This window comes from Saccoglossus kowalevskii, chromosome 3 (genome assembly GCF_978046115.1).
Source record: "Saccoglossus kowalevskii chromosome 3, keSacKowa6.1, whole genome shotgun sequence".
NCBI classification, from domain to species: domain Eukaryota; kingdom Metazoa; phylum Hemichordata; class Enteropneusta; family Harrimaniidae; genus Saccoglossus; species Saccoglossus kowalevskii.
The window spans coordinates 28,700,826-28,721,088 of record NC_140643.1 but is presented as its reverse complement, the minus strand read 5'-3'; the positions used below and the strand labels follow the sequence as shown (position 1 = coordinate 28,721,088).

At 36.9% G+C, this 20,263-nt stretch overlaps 1 protein-coding gene across 2 annotated transcripts in view; it reads right to left on the bottom strand.

The window, feature by feature from the left end:
• Nucleotides 1–6,058: 6,058 nt before the first annotated feature.
• The window catches only part of LOC100370383 (uncharacterized), a 29,046-nt gene continuing 14,841 nt past the window's right edge, over nucleotides 6,059–20,263 (bottom strand). For both annotated transcript variants that reach the window (XM_085496996.1, XM_085496995.1), the window contains exons 4-7: nucleotides 12,012–12,107; nucleotides 9,661–9,840; nucleotides 7,049–7,246; nucleotides 6,059–6,621 (exon numbers count right to left, since the gene is read on the bottom strand). In XM_085496996.1, the coding sequence (XP_085353122.1) occupies nucleotides 6,248–6,621; nucleotides 7,049–7,246; nucleotides 9,661–9,840; nucleotides 12,012–12,107 (848 nt within the window). In that variant the 3' untranslated portion in view covers nucleotides 6,059–6,247. The remainder of the gene's footprint in view (nucleotides 6,622–7,048; nucleotides 7,247–9,660; nucleotides 9,841–12,011; nucleotides 12,108–20,263) is intronic.

Genomic DNA, 20,263 nt, shown 5'->3' with positions numbered 1-20,263 from the left:
TTTTCACACAGCACACCATATTCCCACGTGCACTACTGCACGCATACCACAGGTTAACTATCAACCATCACGCACGCTACATGAAATCCTACCTGAAATGATTTCGATTGTCGACGATTACATATAAAGATTGGAAGTGCAGCTAGAGGACAGGGAACTCGGCGATGTCGATATTGATGACTTGCGTTGTTATGAAGACAGTGAGAAAACAAACATGTGACAGTGTCCACGCTGAGTTAATTGTCGTACAATTGTGACATGATATATATAAAAACGATAGATTTTACCAGAATATAATTTTACCATGAAATATAGCGAATGAAATAGAAACAAACTGTGCAGGGGTGACTGAAATATAAATTATCCAAATTCAGGAAAGTCCACATGGGCACGGTGCTTAAATAGTCGCGGTTTGCAACGAGTTGTTTATGATATCTGCCTATACTGTCTCCAACACCGACTTAAAATCGTCTACGTGATTACTATCGAATATCAGAGTGTCATGAAATGATCGGCGAAAGATGTGAAAGTTAGTATTTCACCGATGTATCCAATTCGATCGCAACCAGGAGCGCGTTACAAAGAGGTACCACTATCCGGAGTATTTCTACTATGAGTGAGCGATAGGTAGCCCGTATGTAAATGAATTCATCATCCGCTTTTCGCTTCGCTGCTACCCACCCGTGACGTCATGCTATGGATTATTCAATCACTATGACAAATCCCGAGTGATGACAACGTTATTGCCGAAATTGTCATTACGGCTGTCTTTTGTTTGAGAATTATTTCGGGGAAAAGATAAGAATGTCTGTAAAATTAAATTGCAGTCACGTGCAATTCGTAAATATCATGAACCTAAAACAAAAACAAATCTGTGATCGTTTTGTAATCTTACACTGGTACAAGAATAGTACCCTCATTTAACATATTGACATTTGACATATTTAAAACAGTTGATTTGTTTATTCATCGATACGAAGCAATGTAGGACTTGGCCCGGGGTGGGCAATTATTTTTTTTCGCCGGTAGTCATGCGTATTTGTTTCAAAGCAGTCCCGTCTGGTGAATAATATAGCTGATTGCAGTGATACTGTGGGGACTTTGCGCTGTACTCTCGGGTACGCTTGAAGGAAAGAGCCAAATTGCCCTACTGTAATATATCTATCAAATCCTAAATACAAAGAACGATTTCACGTTTAAATATAATCCATTACAAAAATCCGCATAATGCATAATGCAATTGCAAATCCATTTCTTTACTTCAACAATAGAAAACTATTCAATGTTTTCGCTGAAAAATCTCGAACAGCAGTCATGTTTTCTGTTGCTGTTGTCATCACCATGGGTAATATGAGAGCAGCATTTTCTATAGCCGTACATAAAGCACTGAGCCGTCGCTCTCAGAGGCCTCGTATTTTGACAATATGAATCGTATCTTGCATGCTAAATGGAGTTAACGCTGCTCAGTTCTCATCACTTAATACGTCTGGACATGTGCAATATACCCAATGCGTAGAGCAATTGAAGGTTCAATATAGTGTCATACTTCAATATGGTGAAAGCAACCACATTACTTAGTTTAATCGCCAGAAACATAATTGAGGAAAGAGGGTAGGTATTCGATTGTCAATCTGTCAATAATATCACAATTGACTGTCAAGAATTGCGTGACAAAAACCTATACCCCGGTTTTTAAGGTAAATTATAGTAACTACATTGCACGTTACGCGAAGGATAATTTTCAGTTGCCCACTTTGGATTCAAATTATCCAAATTCATGATATAATATAAATTGAGGCCATTTCATTGGACGCTGTAGATAATATTGAAGAATTGTCTATATAAAGATGGTCTCCGTCTTTTGCGGGTCGTCAAATATGCCAACACATATTGTGAGACGGGCGCCGGTCTGCGCCACAATAAACACAAAATGAGTGTTTCGAATGACCGTGACAGGTCGCATAATATTTTACGCGAGTTTTGACAGCACGACATATGTGTGCGACACTAAGTGCTCATACACGACCTAGTTTTTTAATGTTTTATTGATGTATTCAATGTGCAGTTTGTCTGAATATTATACACCAATATCGACATGACCGGCATTGATGAGAAATGGGAAATGCATGAACGCATTGTCGGACAAGATGGCGTAAATGCTCTCGGCCGTACATCCAACACAACAGGGAATATCTAGTGAACGCATTATGACCTGTCATATATAACACACAAATGCAGACGTCATTGAGACATCACGAGCGCAATTTATGTATTCAATCTTCCAAAAATTAAGAAAAAAATAGGGCGAAGGCATAATCTACTGCAGATCAACGGGAAAGTGGGCAGAGAAATGTTGCGATAACTGACACAAGACCGCTATATATTAATTACAATTCCCATAGACGACAGTATTAACGTTTAGTTCGGCGTCACGAATTCGAAACTGTGTTCAGTCTAGTTATTGTCGGTTACCGGTAGCTGAGTTATTCGCAAATAGTCCACCATTCTATCGTGAAGTAGCACTGGAAGTAGCACATCGGCTCAAAAAACCCCAAAAAAACCCCACTGTACTCTGAGCGGAATCTCAAAGATTATCCCAGCCAATGGCAATAACCTACCATGAGTTAGACGAATTACTGCTGCGTCTTTCATGTAAGATCTCTGCTCTTGTGTGTATTGTGTGAAAAATATTGACTTGTCAAACCAGTAACGTATCTAACATTTGCAGGAATCAAATCTCACTTAACACGTTGTGATTGTATTGGGTAAACCATTTGTATATTTCAATTTAAGGACATAGTTATTTTACGAGAGACCTTACATATTTTGGAATAAAGCATACAGTATGAAGTATTACAGTTGGAATAAGTATGGCGCCACCTATATGTTGAATCGATTTAAATCATATGTGCAAACAAGGTTGTTTTTTGTTTTTACCTTAAAAAACAGGACTTATTTTATTTCTTAGAAATAGGGAAAGGTTTGAAATCTCTTTCTGTGACGGATATTAAATGAAAATGTGTTGAATATAGATGACGTGGAGAAATCAGTTATCGGATTTTATGGATTATTGATATAGATTATAAGTTTACATTGTTGGGATCATCATTTCCCTGACTCAACTCCCCCATAAATTGTCATCCGCGTGATCTAATCTCGATTTTAAGTCATTTTGGACAACCCTGTACTTATAACTCTGTACCCTGTAACCGGCTTATTCTAAAATGTATAGTTACTCTAGTTGTATAATATTCGTAATGAATACATATAATCGCTAAAACACTAATTAACAATAACAGATGAACTTCAGAACCTGAGATTGTGGTTAGACTACTGGTTTGACCTGGTTAGCACACATATTTGATAGCGACTGAAAACCTCACTGTATCTAGGAACGCTAGGAGATAAGGCAGATTCAATCAATCTATTACCAATTTTAGATATTCTCATAAGAAAACTGCCTCCCTTCGGATACATTCAAACGTACTAAAACAGTTATTTACACAACACTGGCTAATAACATTAATCCCGAATCCATGGAAGTTTCTAGAGGCGTTGTTGTAGCCAACGCTGACACAATAAACCAGAAATGAGAGCATTACATATTAAAAAAGATATAATTTAACTAATAGAAAACAGTGGTGCATGCTACAGACAAGGCTAAACACTTCTCATTTGCTGTTTGTGCGTACGTAAGGGAGTTACCAATAGTATTGAGGTTACAGTATTATGCAATGAATCGGATGTGAATTTATTGCGTGAAAATTTGAAATAGTTTATGTTCTCTTTTATTTGTCTAGGTGTTCATCGATTAATTGAAAACGACTATCATGGGAGCTCCAAACTATAAACACATATTATATTAAAATTTAATTATTATGTCTATAAATAATACAAAAAAATAACAATCCCAGTTGTAGGTAATTGTAGATATCATGACGTAGTATTGAAACAAATTGATGCAATTTACTTTTGGTATACGATAGCAAGAAATTATTTCTCGCAACATGTACATTAAGCTTCAAATGCACGAATCAATAAAACCAATACTTATGTCAAGGCCACGCACATAATTCTCACCTGGTTCTCACTTTAGGATGAAATTAACACCTCTCTGTCAATGTCGTATTTAATTGAATATGACTTGAATATCATTTTGTCTGACAAAAACTAAATTAGTCTAATTTTAATCAGCTGATTCAAAGAAGTGATTACATATACAACAGGCGAGGATCATGTGTCTACTTTGAATCTTGGACCTGATTGAAGTGGGAGCTTGTAGAGTAGTTGTAGTAGGTTTTGTTATTACTGATTTGAATCGTTTGCCGGGGTCATGGCAATATAGAGGTTACTAATTGTCTCCAGGAATGCAGTATTCAAAGCCAATTACACTCCTTAATGATGTTCTATCGACGACTAAGGTCCGAGATGATTAAAGCTTACCCATCCAAGCAATGTATTAATGCGATCTAGTACGTATTTTGACATAAACAAATAGACTATTGATACACCGTTAAATACCCGTGAGTCTTATTCCGTGTACGTGCACGGATTACGGACATAAATGGTGTATACTTCAAGGTATACATGCAGGCTAGTGGTCATTCAGGAGCCTAATGGTTTTGCTTTGTCTTATATTTAGTCAGTGTTGGTTCACACACTGTTACAAATTTAGAGCTCTGTTGTAAGTATTTCCATCGGTTATTCTCTACAGGGAGTTGCTCATCTAAATGAGTTTTAAGAATTTTCTTTTAACTTGATTGGAAATGTCTACACTATTAGGCATCTCTAGAAAAAAGCGGCCGGGACTTTTGATATTTTTCGTTGTATTTCGTGAATGATGTGACTTATTTGAGTGGGTTCAATTATGCGGATAATGTTTAGTTAACACATTCCCACTAGAGAACAATTCTAGGCGCCGACGTAGTGTGGAAATTTCACAGGGCGAAAACTCTAGAGCTATTTAAGTTGAAACATTTTTAACCAACTATATCTAAAAAAAAGTTGAGAGAAAAACTAATTTGCACAATAATGACCCAGAGCAAATTTTTCATGAAAATGGTAAATTTACACAAAGATTTCGGCTTCGATTTTTGAAACAAAATAATAGTTTCAGTTATTTGTGTACCACCTTACCAATTTATGCACAGAGTTCAAAAAAATGCATTTCCCGATAATTTAACTTTGTTTAAATATGTTGCGTCTGTGACAGAGCGCTATAACTTTAAGAGTGTGAAGCTATATGTAAAAACTTAAACACTTTTTTTAACACAATAATATGTTTTGGACTGTATCTACAACTAAGACTACAGTCGACAGTGTTCGATATTGTGTAGAAAAATACATTGTTTGTTTACTCGAACTCCGAACACGCGTTGTTACCGAAAGATAAAGACACACTTGTGTTGATTGGAAATATACTTTTACTGGGTCATATTTTTATATAGCGGAACATTTATAAATGTCATATATATAGAAATAATAAAATACAAAATATTTCAAAACAAATTCCACACTACTATGTGTGTTTAAAGTATATAGTAGAAGAAAGCGTGTTCAAATCGAAAGTTGAAAATTGTTTTAAAGGGATGTTTTAAACACTACGGTTATAATGATTTGTTTTTTTTGGGGGGGGGACTGTATTTGTTTCTCGGGAACCGTTTTTGTTTGGGGGTCAATGATTGTTTTCTTGGGCATCATGCTTGTTTCATGGGGCACTGTGTTCGTTTCTTGGGGAATCGTGTTTTTTTTTTCATGGCATCATGTTTGTTTCTTGTGGTACCATGTCTGTGTCTAGGAACTTCATGTTTGTTTCTCAGGGCGCCATGTTTGTCTCTCAGGGAACCATATTTTTTTCTTATGACACCATTTTTTCGTTTTTTTTTTCAGAAACCTTGTTTGCTTCGTGGGGCACCATGTTTGTTTATTGGGAAAACAAGTTTGTGTCTTGAAGGCATCGTGTTTGTTTCTTCGGGTATCAAGTTTGTTGCACCTTGTTTATTTTTATGGGGATGTTTGTCGGAAATGGAAGCGATTGAGACATATGTTAACACGTCAGTTCTGTATAAGCAGATTGTATATTTACATGATAACATTTCACCGTACACAGTGAGTCTGAGGTATGGTCGTTGAACATATACTAAACCCTTACTTTCCCATCACAGAAAGAACAATGATATATCTTGTAACAAAATATATAATATTTGTAGCAGGATTTTGTTTAAATAACTAACTAGTCCAATGAATGTTAATACTTCATATCATCCTCACGTACGTCGGCGAGTTTGACGGTTTGGTACTGTTTTGTTACGGTGTCGTACGAGGGCGGCAGTTCAGGAACGCGACGTGTTGGGGTACTCTGTTGCGTTCTGCCCGATCTCGCCGATATACTGATTGAAGGTATGGGTGGAGCAGGCACAGAGGGCGCTATATCATGCTGGCTCATTTCGAGCTGATCGTAGCGATAGTTTCCACTTCCTCTAGCTCGACCACCATCGTCAGCATCAGAGGCGGTATTCATTGGTTCCAGCGTTCCATTCACAATAATTTTGGGTCGGGTTTCTTCTTTCTGGCGGACACTCTCAAAATGGGTATACCAATGTGGACGATAAGTTTGAAAACCTGGGAAAGAAACATTTAGAAAAGAAAATTTAAAGAAGTGGCATAAATACACTGCATGACAAAGGCACGAAAACAGAAGATGGAGAGATCGTCAATACGTCATAAATTAGAGGCAGAGCCTTACGTAGTGGAGTCTCGAGAAAAAAACTTTATGAATTCAGAGAATTGTAATTACTGCGTAACATTTTTTGAATTAGTTCCATTAACCTAATGAAATAAAATATAAAATTTGAAAAATTTGTAAACAGCAAAAATGAAAATCTGTTTTCGTGAAACAGCCTAGTAATATGCTGGAGTGAATTATTCCAACATACTAGTATACATATTAACTGAATTCAAGGTTACTACTCGGATGGCATGAATTCGCTCTACTCTCGTGATTACCAAGGCAACCACTTTAATAAAATTACTTGTTCTACTGACATACCTTGCTTAGGCTGTAGTGATATGTTGGCTGCCATCATTTGGTGGCGCTGTCTGGTCTTGGCATTTCGTCGCGATACACAGACACAACAGGCGCAGAGACCGGTTATAGCAATAACTATTATCACAAAGGCTATGACCAAAATTTCCGTCACAGATTTCTTGTTTTCTTTATTTTCTTCTTCTTCAAGACTGTACCATTCTTTGTTTAAAACAACAGAGGAGACCATAGTTAGAGGCTGCACAGCTTCTAGTTTGCGCCTTATGATTTTTTTCGCGTTTAACTACTACAATTCAAAGGCTGTGTTACGACTGTTACGTTCATACACTCTGTTTCAATCTAAACCTACAATCAGTACGCAACCCCGTATTACGATATTGTAATATTCTCTAGAAACTAGCGTGCATTGAAATTGAATGTACATACTCAGTCGTCGGTAGGCAATTTTAATTAATCGTTGTTGTTACCATAATACGGGGCATCATCATTGTTATTTGAGAGACACAATTTGAATCACCTTCAGTTAAAGATATATTTCCGTTCAGAAAAATTTAATTATTTTCCGTGAACAGCTGGCGTAGTTATCTGAATTAGATGTCGTATAAAATACATTTTGAGTGGTAAACCCTATTTCCAACCGACACACGCATGTACAATTCATACTAAAGAAGATACGTACAGGAAGCTTTCATCACACTCTCATTTGAACACTGTAGATTGTTGTTCCTATCAGTTAATTTAAGAGATGGACAACAAGAGACGGAAACTCATCAGATAGCAGGAAATTAATTCGACCGACACGTGACGTACACTTGTAGACTCTGTAACCTACACCGTTGCCATCGCCTCAACGTGTTATGACTGATTGAAACGTTAGTTGCATCGATTAAATAGATCGCCTTGCAATTTATTTGATTACTAGCTTCCCTGGTTAATACTTCCTCGGATGTGTTAGCCAGGTAGATCAATCAATGTCAAGAACGCAATTATTATTTACATTTGATCTCTATGACAACAGTTCTCCTCTTGTCGAACGGATGTGTGTTCTTATTTCAGCATCAACGTACGCGTATTTTGCGTTTTTGAATTAAGATCTTTTTAGAGCACCTTTTTATGATGCAATGGGTAACCGAAATGACATCATATCCACCGACAACGCCTGTGCTGTCACGGAATTGGTCACGTGACATCATGAATAATTGATATTTGTTTTACTTCAGTAGTCGTGATTTTATCTTATCTAAGTAAATATTTGAAGAACATATAACAACGTATGTTCTGAATGGTCCGATAAATGTCCCCGATAACCATCCATCGACATTTAGTTACGGCAGGGAGTCTCATTTACAAGCACCAATAAGAAACATAATCATTTCAAATTGCAAGTACACTTTAAAACAATATACATTGGCATTAAGCAGCAACAACGCATTATATACGGTCCACTAAATTTATACATCATTTGGGACAAATTCAACTATTTCATTGGTCTAGCTAAGGGCGAATGAATCAACACGACTACAGGGAGGAAGTCTGAAATATGGAAGACCGCCACATTCTGAATGAATGAGATTATAAAATCACAGAAGCGTCGTAAATACCGCTGTCTCTTTCATTATTTGTAGAGCATAATGTCGATGTAGACGATGATATAAATGCAGGTATGCATTGAGAAAGTATTCACGCTGATCACCATCGTATATCTTATCAGTTTGATAAAACAGAGATAATAACTTAGCGCTGGATTCGTCATCGCCACTCAATGTGTTTTGTCTGTCTAGAAATTTCCAATCCATTTCTGAATTGATGTATAGATGAATATTACACTGTTATTAACTATACCAAACACTGACAGCGTATTCTGAATTAATTCTCATTGTGCACCGCAAATAATGATAACAAATATATCCTGCTAGCATTTATCATACACAATAATACGATGAAGTTGTGCTTTACACGGAAAACAACATCCCAGTAGTCGAAGTCTTGAAAATGAAAATGATATTGTTTCCCAGTCGTGTAACGAGGGAACAACTTGAATCTTGGACAATAATATACAAGTAATATACCGATTGTTCACGAGATACCTACATTAAGTTTATTACATTTTGTAGTATCTATTATTGATTATAACTCTTTACATGTAGTAGATGTTGATCGTACATTCATATGAAACAAAATGTATTTACACCGTGTCTTGAAATTGATGTAGCATGTATTCACATCCCCAACCATATTTCCCATCTCATACCATTTTATTGTTGGATATCAGGTAAACTGCCACAAATGACACTCACATCATAGCAGAACACATTCAAACGCTAACAGCTGAATGTGACGTCCATCCTTAGTGACTTTGCATAATATGTATTAATTTCAACTTGTTTAAGTTCTCGCCCTAGGGCAAACTGGCAGTGACGTTTTATTTCTAGTAACAGTTAAATAGGTATTTCCGGATAATGTAGCATTATTATTATTTGTTATTAAGTATACAGAATTTAATTCCACGGAGACTGAATTCGTAACCAAATAGAGGCAAATTTATGCATTTGCAGCGATGTAAATGGTGAGATACAACACAAAAGTTGTTATGCAGAGGTCGACGGAACACTCACCCGCTATGTTCTCACATTGTTCTCCCTCGTAACGGAAAGGGCAGTGGCACTCGCCGTTGGCGAGGCACGTACCGCCATTTTGACAACCATTCACGGTATATTCACAATGAAAATCACCATCTGCAATATATGCTGACTCGTCTATCCCGTATTTTTTATCGAGCAATTCCTCGTAGCTATCTGAAATACAATAGTTCAAAACATTGGATGGTTACTACATGAATGAATGAATCATTCGATTGAATGAATGAATGAAAGAGTGGAAGCATTAATGAAAGAATGAATTATAATCTCAGAGCTAATAATAACTAAGAAATAGTTTTTTTGTACGACTCCGAAAAGCCATTTATCCGGGAATGTTCAGGGTGTATTGTTGTCATATAAAAGGGAAAAAAATATATTATGCCTCATATTTTGTCAATGACAACTACTTAAATGATTTGTTTTTCGAAAGAATTATTATAATAATCTCCCCCAAGAAAGTTCATCATATGTGACCTTCAAGGGCTTAACGTCTACTGTGATGTTTACATACAAATTAAGTTACAATCAGCTTTTATTCTCATCTTTTATCACGTGTTAAGACTGTTTGAACAAGCACACCTTGACTAGCAGTGAACTCTATTATATATATTAAACTCCTATCTGTTCTCCACATAGCATATATTTTGCTATTACAACGAATTTGGACGTGAACTGCTCGTACGACAACTATCGAAAAACAGAAATGATGGCTACTTAGCAACAGCCGATGCTGTTTCGTAATGGTTTACGACGTTGTTGTACATTTCAAACGCTGCGTCTTTGTAAGCGGGAACGATAAGGCACTCAACAGCGCAGACACCAGAGTCTCGTCAATCTACACGTCGCATGCCAATACATCATGGATGTTGTCATAGAAACACCCGATCTGGGTTTTTTTTTGTCTAAGCTGCTTTTGGTGAATTGTGGATTGTGTATTGAAAGTGCTAAAACCTCACACTGGCCGTCATATCTATTGATGGGAATTTGAGATGAAATAAACTAACCCTAAGAAACGGGACGGAAGCATAGAGATGGCTAGCAGATAATACAATGTGTGCACTGTTTCCAGTTCACCTCTCAAAGTGTGTTCATCAACATCCCCCACGCGCATTGCCCTGGGTACTCAATTCACAGGTTGAGTTCTATATTTTTTTTATTACAATCGATGTCATTTCAGAATTAAAAATGCGTTCTTTATTGACGTATCTTTTTATTCTTTTAACATAATCGTTTTTTTGTGGTCATAAATATCAGATTCCGTTACAAAGATCTAGCAATCGTGAACAACTATTCTAGAATTGTTTGCATGGTGTAATTTACTTACCATACTGGCACTGTTCGCCATGGTGTAACACACTTACCATACTGGCACTGTTCGCCATGGTGTAACACACTTACCATACTGGCACTGTTCGCCATGGTGTAACACACTTACCATACCAACACTGTTGGCCATGGTGTAACACACTTACCATACTGGCACTGTTCGCCATGGTGTAATTTAATTACCATACTGGCACTGTTTGCCATGGTGTAATTTACTTACCATACTAGCACTGTTTGCATGGTGTAATTTACTTACCATAATGACACTATTCGCCATGGTGTAATTTACTTACCATACTAGCACTGTTTGCATGGTGTAATACACTTACCATACTGGCACTGTTCGCCATGGTGTAATTTACTTACCATAGTGGCACTGTTTGCCATGGTGTAATTTACTTACTATACTAGCACTGATTGCCATGGTGTAATACACTCACCATACTGGCACTATTTGCCGTGGTGTAACACACTTACCGTACTGACACTGATTGCCATGGTGTAATACACTCACCATACTGGCACTGATTGCCAAGGTGTAATACATGTACACTTACCATACTGGCACTGATTGCTATGGTGTAATACACTTACCATACTGGCACTGATTGCCATGGTGTAATACACTCACCATACTGGCACTATTTGCCGTGGTGTAACACACTTACCATACTGGCACTGATTGTTATGGTGTAATACAATTACCATACTGGCACTGATTGCCATGGTGTAATACACTCACCATACTGGCACTATTTGCCGTGGTGTAACACACTTACCATACTAACACTGATTGCCATGGTGTAATACACTCACCATACTGGCACTGTTTGCCGTGGTGTAACACACCCACCATACTGGCACTGTTTGCCGTGGTGTAATACACTTACCATACTGACACTGATTGCCATGGTGTAATACACTCACCATACTGGCACTGTTTGCCGTGGTGTAATACACCCACCATACTGGCACTGTTTGCGGTGGTGTAATACACTTACCATACTGGCACTGATTGCCATGGTAGTCTTCCTTACATGCGCATATCTTGGTGCCAGTGATACACGTTCCTCCGTTCAGGCATCCACATGTGTTAACTGTAAAAAAATGGAACATACATCACTTTCAACTTTCACCTCAATCACGTTTCTGACTATTAAGTAAATTAAAAAAGGAGCTAGATTTTTGAAATGTCGGACTAGTTCCTAAATCAAGGGCTTTGATGGTTTCAGGTTCCCAGTCGGAAACGTAATTCTCGAGGGAAATTACAGAATATTTGTTCTTTGGATTTGTGCACTCACTATTACTTGGAATAATAGCTATTGCTCCATGTAGCACTATTTCCAGTTGATAACCCTCGGAATGTATATAATAACAGTACATTGGAGTTGTTACCGTTAAATATGGGTCAAGGCGGTTCAAGAACACAACGTAAAGAAAACACGTCGCGTCCACATCGGCTGCATAACCGTGACACGTTCCAGTCCCACTCTTACTATCCCGTGTACACGTTACGATGGCTCATTTGTAAAAACATTGTTAAATTGTCAGTGCATATGTCTTTCTACACGTTAATCAAAGTACGAGTACCTCTACAACATGTTAACTAAAAGCATGAGTTTTTTTCAAACAGCAGACACATCATTTATAGGTTGTGTACGTGCGAAGAAAAGTAGCAACGATCGCTTGACGAGAAAATTCAATTTAAGTAATGTGGAATCCGCTTGACAACAACCTCGCCTACACTAATATCTACTAGGCTAGACTATTCAAGTAAATATATCCCGTAGTTATGACAACGTAAATTTCTTCTAGTAACATTAATATGTACATAGGCCGTGGATGGAACTGGCGAAATCTAAAAAAATACATGCTGCGTCTTACATTGCGAACAATGATTTATTTATGAAATTAAATTTGTTTTGCGTAGACACCCCGCAAGCACTGCAGTCGGAGGGTTTTGCACTGGTAGCAGCAGAACAATAAACCACGCTAATTACTCCAAGGCAAGGCTTTGGTTGTGTATTACACTGCGTCTACTGAGAGTCGCTAAATCAATGACTTTTCGTCTCATTTACGATAATTGAATTTCTTTAAATCCCATTTATTAAGAAAGGCGGTTGACAATCAGTTTTATAATAAACTAACATTAAACGAAACTATTATTTTAAAGCGTGTGTCAACTCTGATTAATATTTTAAGAAAGATGCGCGACTCGTTGCCATGAATATTCTTCATCGTTTGTCTGTATATATTTCTAGACTTGTGGTCATACATCACTCATTGAGGACGTAATACAATTTGCGCGTATATATATATTTGTACATACGCTGTTTGTATACATTGCACGTCCCACCCGTCGTATTCTGATCATGAAGCATGGTTTCCACTGCTGTAATTAACATCACTATGATTTAACATTCGCATTCTACATGATAAATGCCTACATTAAAGTAATCACCCATGAGAAGATTTTTTTTTTATATTACAGTCTTTTTTTGTAATCACACCTTTGTCACAAATCCTTCTTTAGCTTTGGTTCCAACCCGACCACCGCAAGGCAGTGGTGTCACTAAATCAAAACAGACTGTTTTGACAGCCACGGGAATTAATGTCTCAACGAAAAGGATAAAAGTAAGTACTTATTTCTTGTGGCCGACCTCTGACCTTAGGATACGTACACTAGCCTATATTACCAAACCGGGGTCATTATGACGTGAGAGAAAAGTCAGTTTGTATATTATATAATAGTATATATTGTGAGCGTGATGAATATACTAATTAGCAGAGATTTTAATCACTAAAAGCAAAAAATAATTGCCGCTAATATGACGTATTATGTCTACAATGGATGCTGAAGCCCGAAACGCAGTAGATATAAGATTTCGTTTTTTATAGTTTATTTCATCCCAAAATGCATGTTATTTGCTGTGTTCAGTATTGGTTGATTTTTACTTTCAGGACGTGTAATTTTTGTTTCTTATATAGTACAGATATGCAATCGAAATCAGGGAGGATTAACATATTCTGCACCAAATTTCAATATTTGATAGTGGGACAAATGCACAATAAGTCTGACAAAATTTGTTGGATCACCGTTTTTTAAGTTGTCATAGAAAGGTTCGGTTACAATTTTCAAGTGTACGCCTAACGTCACAAGTTAGTGCGGTGACATCATCGAATTCTGAAAACGTACGCGTAAGCTGATCTGCGTGTTGTACGTGTAGATATCTGATCCCACGTAAGTTGTGTCCTACCTGGGTTCGAGGCGTGTAGGTTTCCCGGGGTAGATTCATATTTCATGTACCGGATTCACAACAGCAGTTTTTCTACTTCCTCCCTTTCATATTTATTATGAATTTGAAAGATTTTTTCTGTGTTTATGTAATTTACTGAACATCACCAAACCCAATCAACACATTGTATTTTGTAGTGTGGCTACAAAGTTGACGTCATTTTGCTAATTTTCTTGGTACAAAACAACGAAATGTAATTTTCATCTTCGTGATACTTCTGTCACTGAAAGTATTTTGATTCGATAGAAAATCTGGATATGTCCGTCTGCCCAAATCAAAAATTTACTTTAACGTATCCTATTCATTGCAAACCTTGAATTAAAACAATGTGCCATGGTTCCATCTAAAGTAGTTTAATTAGTATTGTAAACCGTTAAAAATCGTTATGCTAACTCGGCAATATTTGTCATTATGCACGATAATGCACAACTGCTCGATCTACAATTAACGTCGGTGTTAATGCGTAGCCGTACGATTTGTCACCACGGACGTCTACGTCAACGCGGATTTTGCGCGTACACGTGAAACGTGTAGAGAAACGTCTTTAATGTCGCGGCAAACCGCATCATCGTATTAGCATTTCCCACCTGACTCAAATTAAGCTAATGGAATTACGTTTTCAGACCTTAGAAAATGTCTAGTGATTTCTGGTCTCTTCAAATCCGGGAACACCAAATTTGCTGTTGTTGACTCCCCAGTAACATCTAACAAGCCACTTATGCTTAACTCCATAAATTATAGGGAAAAAAATATGTTTGATAATTCAGAATATAATGGAAGTATCCCGTGTTATATCACCGATTTATGTGGAATAATACACGACAAACAACTTTTTATAAATGTTCGAAATCCATACAAGTGCAAAAACACACGGGTAGACTAAGACAGCAACGTTCTTTTCACTAATAAAATAAAGTAAGAGAAATGGTTTCCTTGTTTGCTATTTTGTTTCAATACACCTGGGTTGAAAAGTTATGAATATTCAGATTTCTACTGGGAAATAAAAAACATATTCGTGATAATCTTATTATTATCGGAATAATATTATAAATTAATTTTTAATCTCTGATGTATTTTTTCTTCTCCAATTCCATAATGTGATTTCATGAATTATTTTATCACATTGAATAAATATCCCTCGTGATGAACGTTCACATTTGACTTTTTTTTGGTAATAGCGTCTGGAATTAGTAATTGGTTATGAGAATAGAACATAATGGCAAATTTCCTCTGAGGTCTCGTTGAGAGCGAGATTGTTGCGCGACTTGATTTGGTCTTTTGTTCTCTTCTGTTGCTATCGCGACCACTGCTCCAAAAATATCGTTACATGGGTCAGCAGAACAGTGACGCCGATGACGATAGAGAATGGAAGTTTGTCGGGGAAGGAGGGGGTCGAAAACAACTCGCGTTGTGCTCTTGCTCTCTACGAGAGCTCGGCGAAAATTTGCAAATACAGTTTAAACACCGACTTCAATTATGTAAGCTTGATTGAGACTTTTAGATTTTGATTAATTTGTAGTATGTCGAATGACTTCATATATTTTGTCGAATCAAATATTTTAGAACTCCAGATTTTGTACTATTACTATGTTTTGTTGTATGTTCGAGTTTAAGAATTCGATATTTTTAATTTTGTGAATAATTCGATTATATATATATATATATTATATAATGTGATAATCTAATGTAATTAAACATATGTATTAGAAGAGTTTTAATAACAAGAATGTCGCTGTTATACATTTATCAATGTAACTGTGTAACTATGGTTAATATTCGCCAAACCTTTTCATTGTTAAAGACAACTTGATGATGGTCATCGTACTGATCTGTCATTAAGTTGAAACGTCTTGTAAAACATCTTTTTAAAGGCCATTATGACTACATTTTGGTTTTATCACGTCTTTGCTACATTATTCATGGAATTTCTTCAGTTTACCTGTAGTGAGAAGGATGTAGAGTATCCATGTCAAAACGGTGCGACGTTACGGTGGACATACATTTTCCGTGTAATCGTATTACAAAAACACGAGAAGCACTGACCGTGTATTTATGAAAAAATTATTTTATTTCGGAGTATCCATCTCTATAATTCATCTATAATTTTTCACCAAGCGTATAGTATAACGCGATTTTATATGAAAAAAAAAGTTTGCTACCGACAGTTTGGACCAACAAGTTCGTACTGAAAGCTAATACATTTCTGTTGCTACGAAAACAGTTTTTTAATGTTTACCAAATCATCACTCTCACTACGTTCTTTCTAATTTGACCGTTGCCAAGCGACGCACACAATGCAAAGAATCTTTAGATATGTGCTCTCAAAGACCCATCACTAGGTACATATTTAAAATCAATTTCACTTAGTGGCATTCTATATTTCAGTAGAAATATTAAATGTGAATGTTTTGTTCAAAATTAAAAACCGAATGCACGTTTTTTCACAATCGAAATAGTAAGAGTAGTTTGATTGTTAATATAAATATAAGGCATTGGACATTGACATTCTGTTTGTCTTATATTGACTGACTATTCCGGGCGGCGAATTGATCTGTTCACAAGAATGAGAACGTAAGAATTACCAGCCAGCAAGAGAATTATTTTTGAAATACCGGTACTATTTTTTTAAGTGGTTCCTTAATTGGGAGAATTGCTACACTTTCAAGAGAACAATTTGAATATTCCATTAGCCGACAACTTGGAAACAATTTCCAGCAGAAATTACTTTTGAATGAGGCAATGTCGAGTTTAATTATACTCCATCAATTAGTTGCGTTCGTGCACAGCTCTTTACTACGGTCTAAAATATCAAAAACGTTAGTTCGTGTTACGAAAACGTGCGCGAACGTTTATCCCGTCCTAAGAAACGGTAACTACCAGCTAAATCAGACCCGTTTTTAAGACCCGGTCTAGACCCTTAGCACGGGTTAACGAAGTGTGCGCGAATGCTTAGCTCGGGCTAAGCGCCTAAAACACCGTGAATGTATTCAAGGTATGTTTGAAAGATTGCATCCATAACTATTCTATTCGGCAAGGACTGACTCTGTAATACTTCCTGTTATTGCGCAATATGCACTTTCTGACATTGCATTATTATTGTTTTATATACATAGAACTAACATGTATACCTTCTTGGTTATTGTACTTAGCAATCATAGTTAAAAGGACTGAAGATTTGTATATTCTTAACACGTCTGGGTGTTACTTAGCTCGTGTGCTAACTGTTGTTCCCTCCCGTGCATCAACGCAATTAATCAAGTATTGACTCAACCAAATACAAATAGACGGTTTTCTCCTCTAAAAAAATTCAACAATGTCGGTCCGAGTATACACTCAAAACTGGAAATCTCTGTTTCAACATTCTTATTGTATCTATCTAGACCTAGAGAATACTTTCGTTTTTGACATCATATAACATTATTTCCATCTCCTTTTCTCGTCTAAATTAACGCAATTTGTCCCTCACTGTCACATGTTTACGATGCATCTGCGTACTGCGATATTCAAATTAAATTACGTGACATGATCAGAGAGACAGATTACATTCGAACCTTCTCGACCACCTCCTTGTGAACGACTAGGAAGACATACATGTCCAAGTAAGCAAACAAGACACCACTTGCCAACCCATTAAGAGTGACTGAACAAACCTAGGGCGAGACACTCTCTATCGTACCAATTACATTGGATGCGTATTCATCTTACCCACGGCCAACGTACTCAAGTATGACAATAATGAACAACCCAAAGCGTCGTGTTGGACGGAGTCGCGAGATATAGTTCGATCCACAGGCGAGCATGACGTCTAGTGTTGAATCGACTCCGAATCAAATACAGCATAGTTCATAATTTCATTATTATATACCATAAAACGTAATATGTGTTTAATCAGGAGTGATTCCGCGCAATTGTGAGTGTATTTTAGCTTTAGATCCGTGGTGCTCAGCCAAGAGCACGGTAGCGGTGAAACATGTACAGACATGCCACTCTATTCTGGGACCCGCAGACCACACGATTTCTGCTAATGGTATCTTCGCAAAGCGTTATAAACACTGTTCGCGGCAAACGTGTCTACTTCCTTACTTTGTCGTCTGCGTATCAATGCTTTCCATACGTATTTTAAAGCGAGGGAGTCGTCACCTACGCATGCGTCAGATGGCCATAGCGTGTAATTGTTTACAAACAAGCGTTTTCCCATGAGCCTTTGCATTCTTAGCGTGAGCTGTTATCATCGCTTGCGATTAAATTCCCGCGCGTGCGCGGGTGACACCATCCCGCATTAATTTCTGAATTGCAGTAGAAATGTTTAGTAAAAAACGACTTATTGAAAACATACTGTAACGCAATAGGTGACATAAACGCTATACGTAGTGAAGACATAGAAGTGAATGACGGTTTTGACCAACCACGTTATAGTATGAGCGTGTTGTAATCCACAATGCATGAAATACGTAATACTCATCAAGAATTAATACGATTTGTTAACCATTTACTCTGGTAAATATAGTAACTACTATGTTATTTAAATAAATACAGCTCGATAAACCTCCAAATCTATCCTTCAGCTCAATCAATTGTGTTATCAACTAAATCCAATCAATACACGGTTATATTATCTACCTGTCAGTCAAATTAATTACCGTACCATCTACATTCAACCAAATTGATTGGTCATACTTTTATGGTTGAGCACATTGATTAATCATCGCACGTGCGATTCAGCCCATGAATATCAAGTTTACCCCAATGATTTGCCGTGTCATTTCAGGACCAGCCAACGGAATTGTCGTGCTAATCATCAGCCAATTAAGGTGTGATGTCATCTAATCATCAGCCAAATGTATTGTCATATGTCATCTAATCATCAGCCAAATGAATAGTCATGTCATAAAATCATCAGCCCAATGAATTGTCATGTCATATAATCATCAGCCCAATGAATTGTCATGTCATCTAATCATCAGCCAAATGAATTGTCATGTCATCTAATCATCAGCCAAATGAATTGTCATGTCATCTAATCATCAGCCAAATGATTTGTCATGTCATCTAATCATCAGCCCATTGAATTGTCATGTCATCTCATCATCAGCCAAATGAATTGTCATGTCATCTAATCATCAGCCCAAGGAATTGTCATGTCATCTAATCATCAGCCAAATGAATTGTCATGTCATCTAATCATCAGCCCATTGAATTGTCATGTCATCTCATCATCAGCCAAATGAATTGTCATGTCATCTAATCATCAGCCAAATGAATTGGCATGTCATCTAATCATCAGCCCATTGAATTGTCATGTCATCTCATCATCAGCCAAATGAATTCTCATGTCATCTAATCATCAGCCAAATGAATTTTCATGTTATCTAATCATCAGCCAAATGAATTGCCATGTCATCTAATCATCAGCCAAAGGAATTGTCATGTCATCTGATCATCAGCCAAATGAATTGTCATGTCATTTAATCATCAGCCGAATGAATTGTCATGTCATCTAATCATCAGCCAAATGAATTGTCATGTCATTTAATCATCAGTCAAATAAGGTGTCATGTCATCTATTCATCAGCCAAATGAATTGTCTGTCATCTAATCATCAGCCAAATGAATTGTCATGTCATCCAATTATCAGCCAAATGAATTGTCGTGTCATCTAATCATCAGCCAAATGAATTGTCATGTCATTTAATCATCAGTCAAATAAGGTGTCATGTCATCTATTCATCAGCCAAATGAATTGTCTGTCATCTAATCATCAGCCAAATGAATTGTCATGTCATCTAATCATCAGCCAAATGAATTGTCATGTCATCCAATTATCAGCCAAATGAATTGTCGTGTCATCTAATCATCAGCCAAATGAATTGTCATGTCATTTAATCATCAGTCAAATAAGGTGTCATGTCATCTATTCATCGGCCAAATGAATTGTCTGTCATCTAATCATCAGCCAA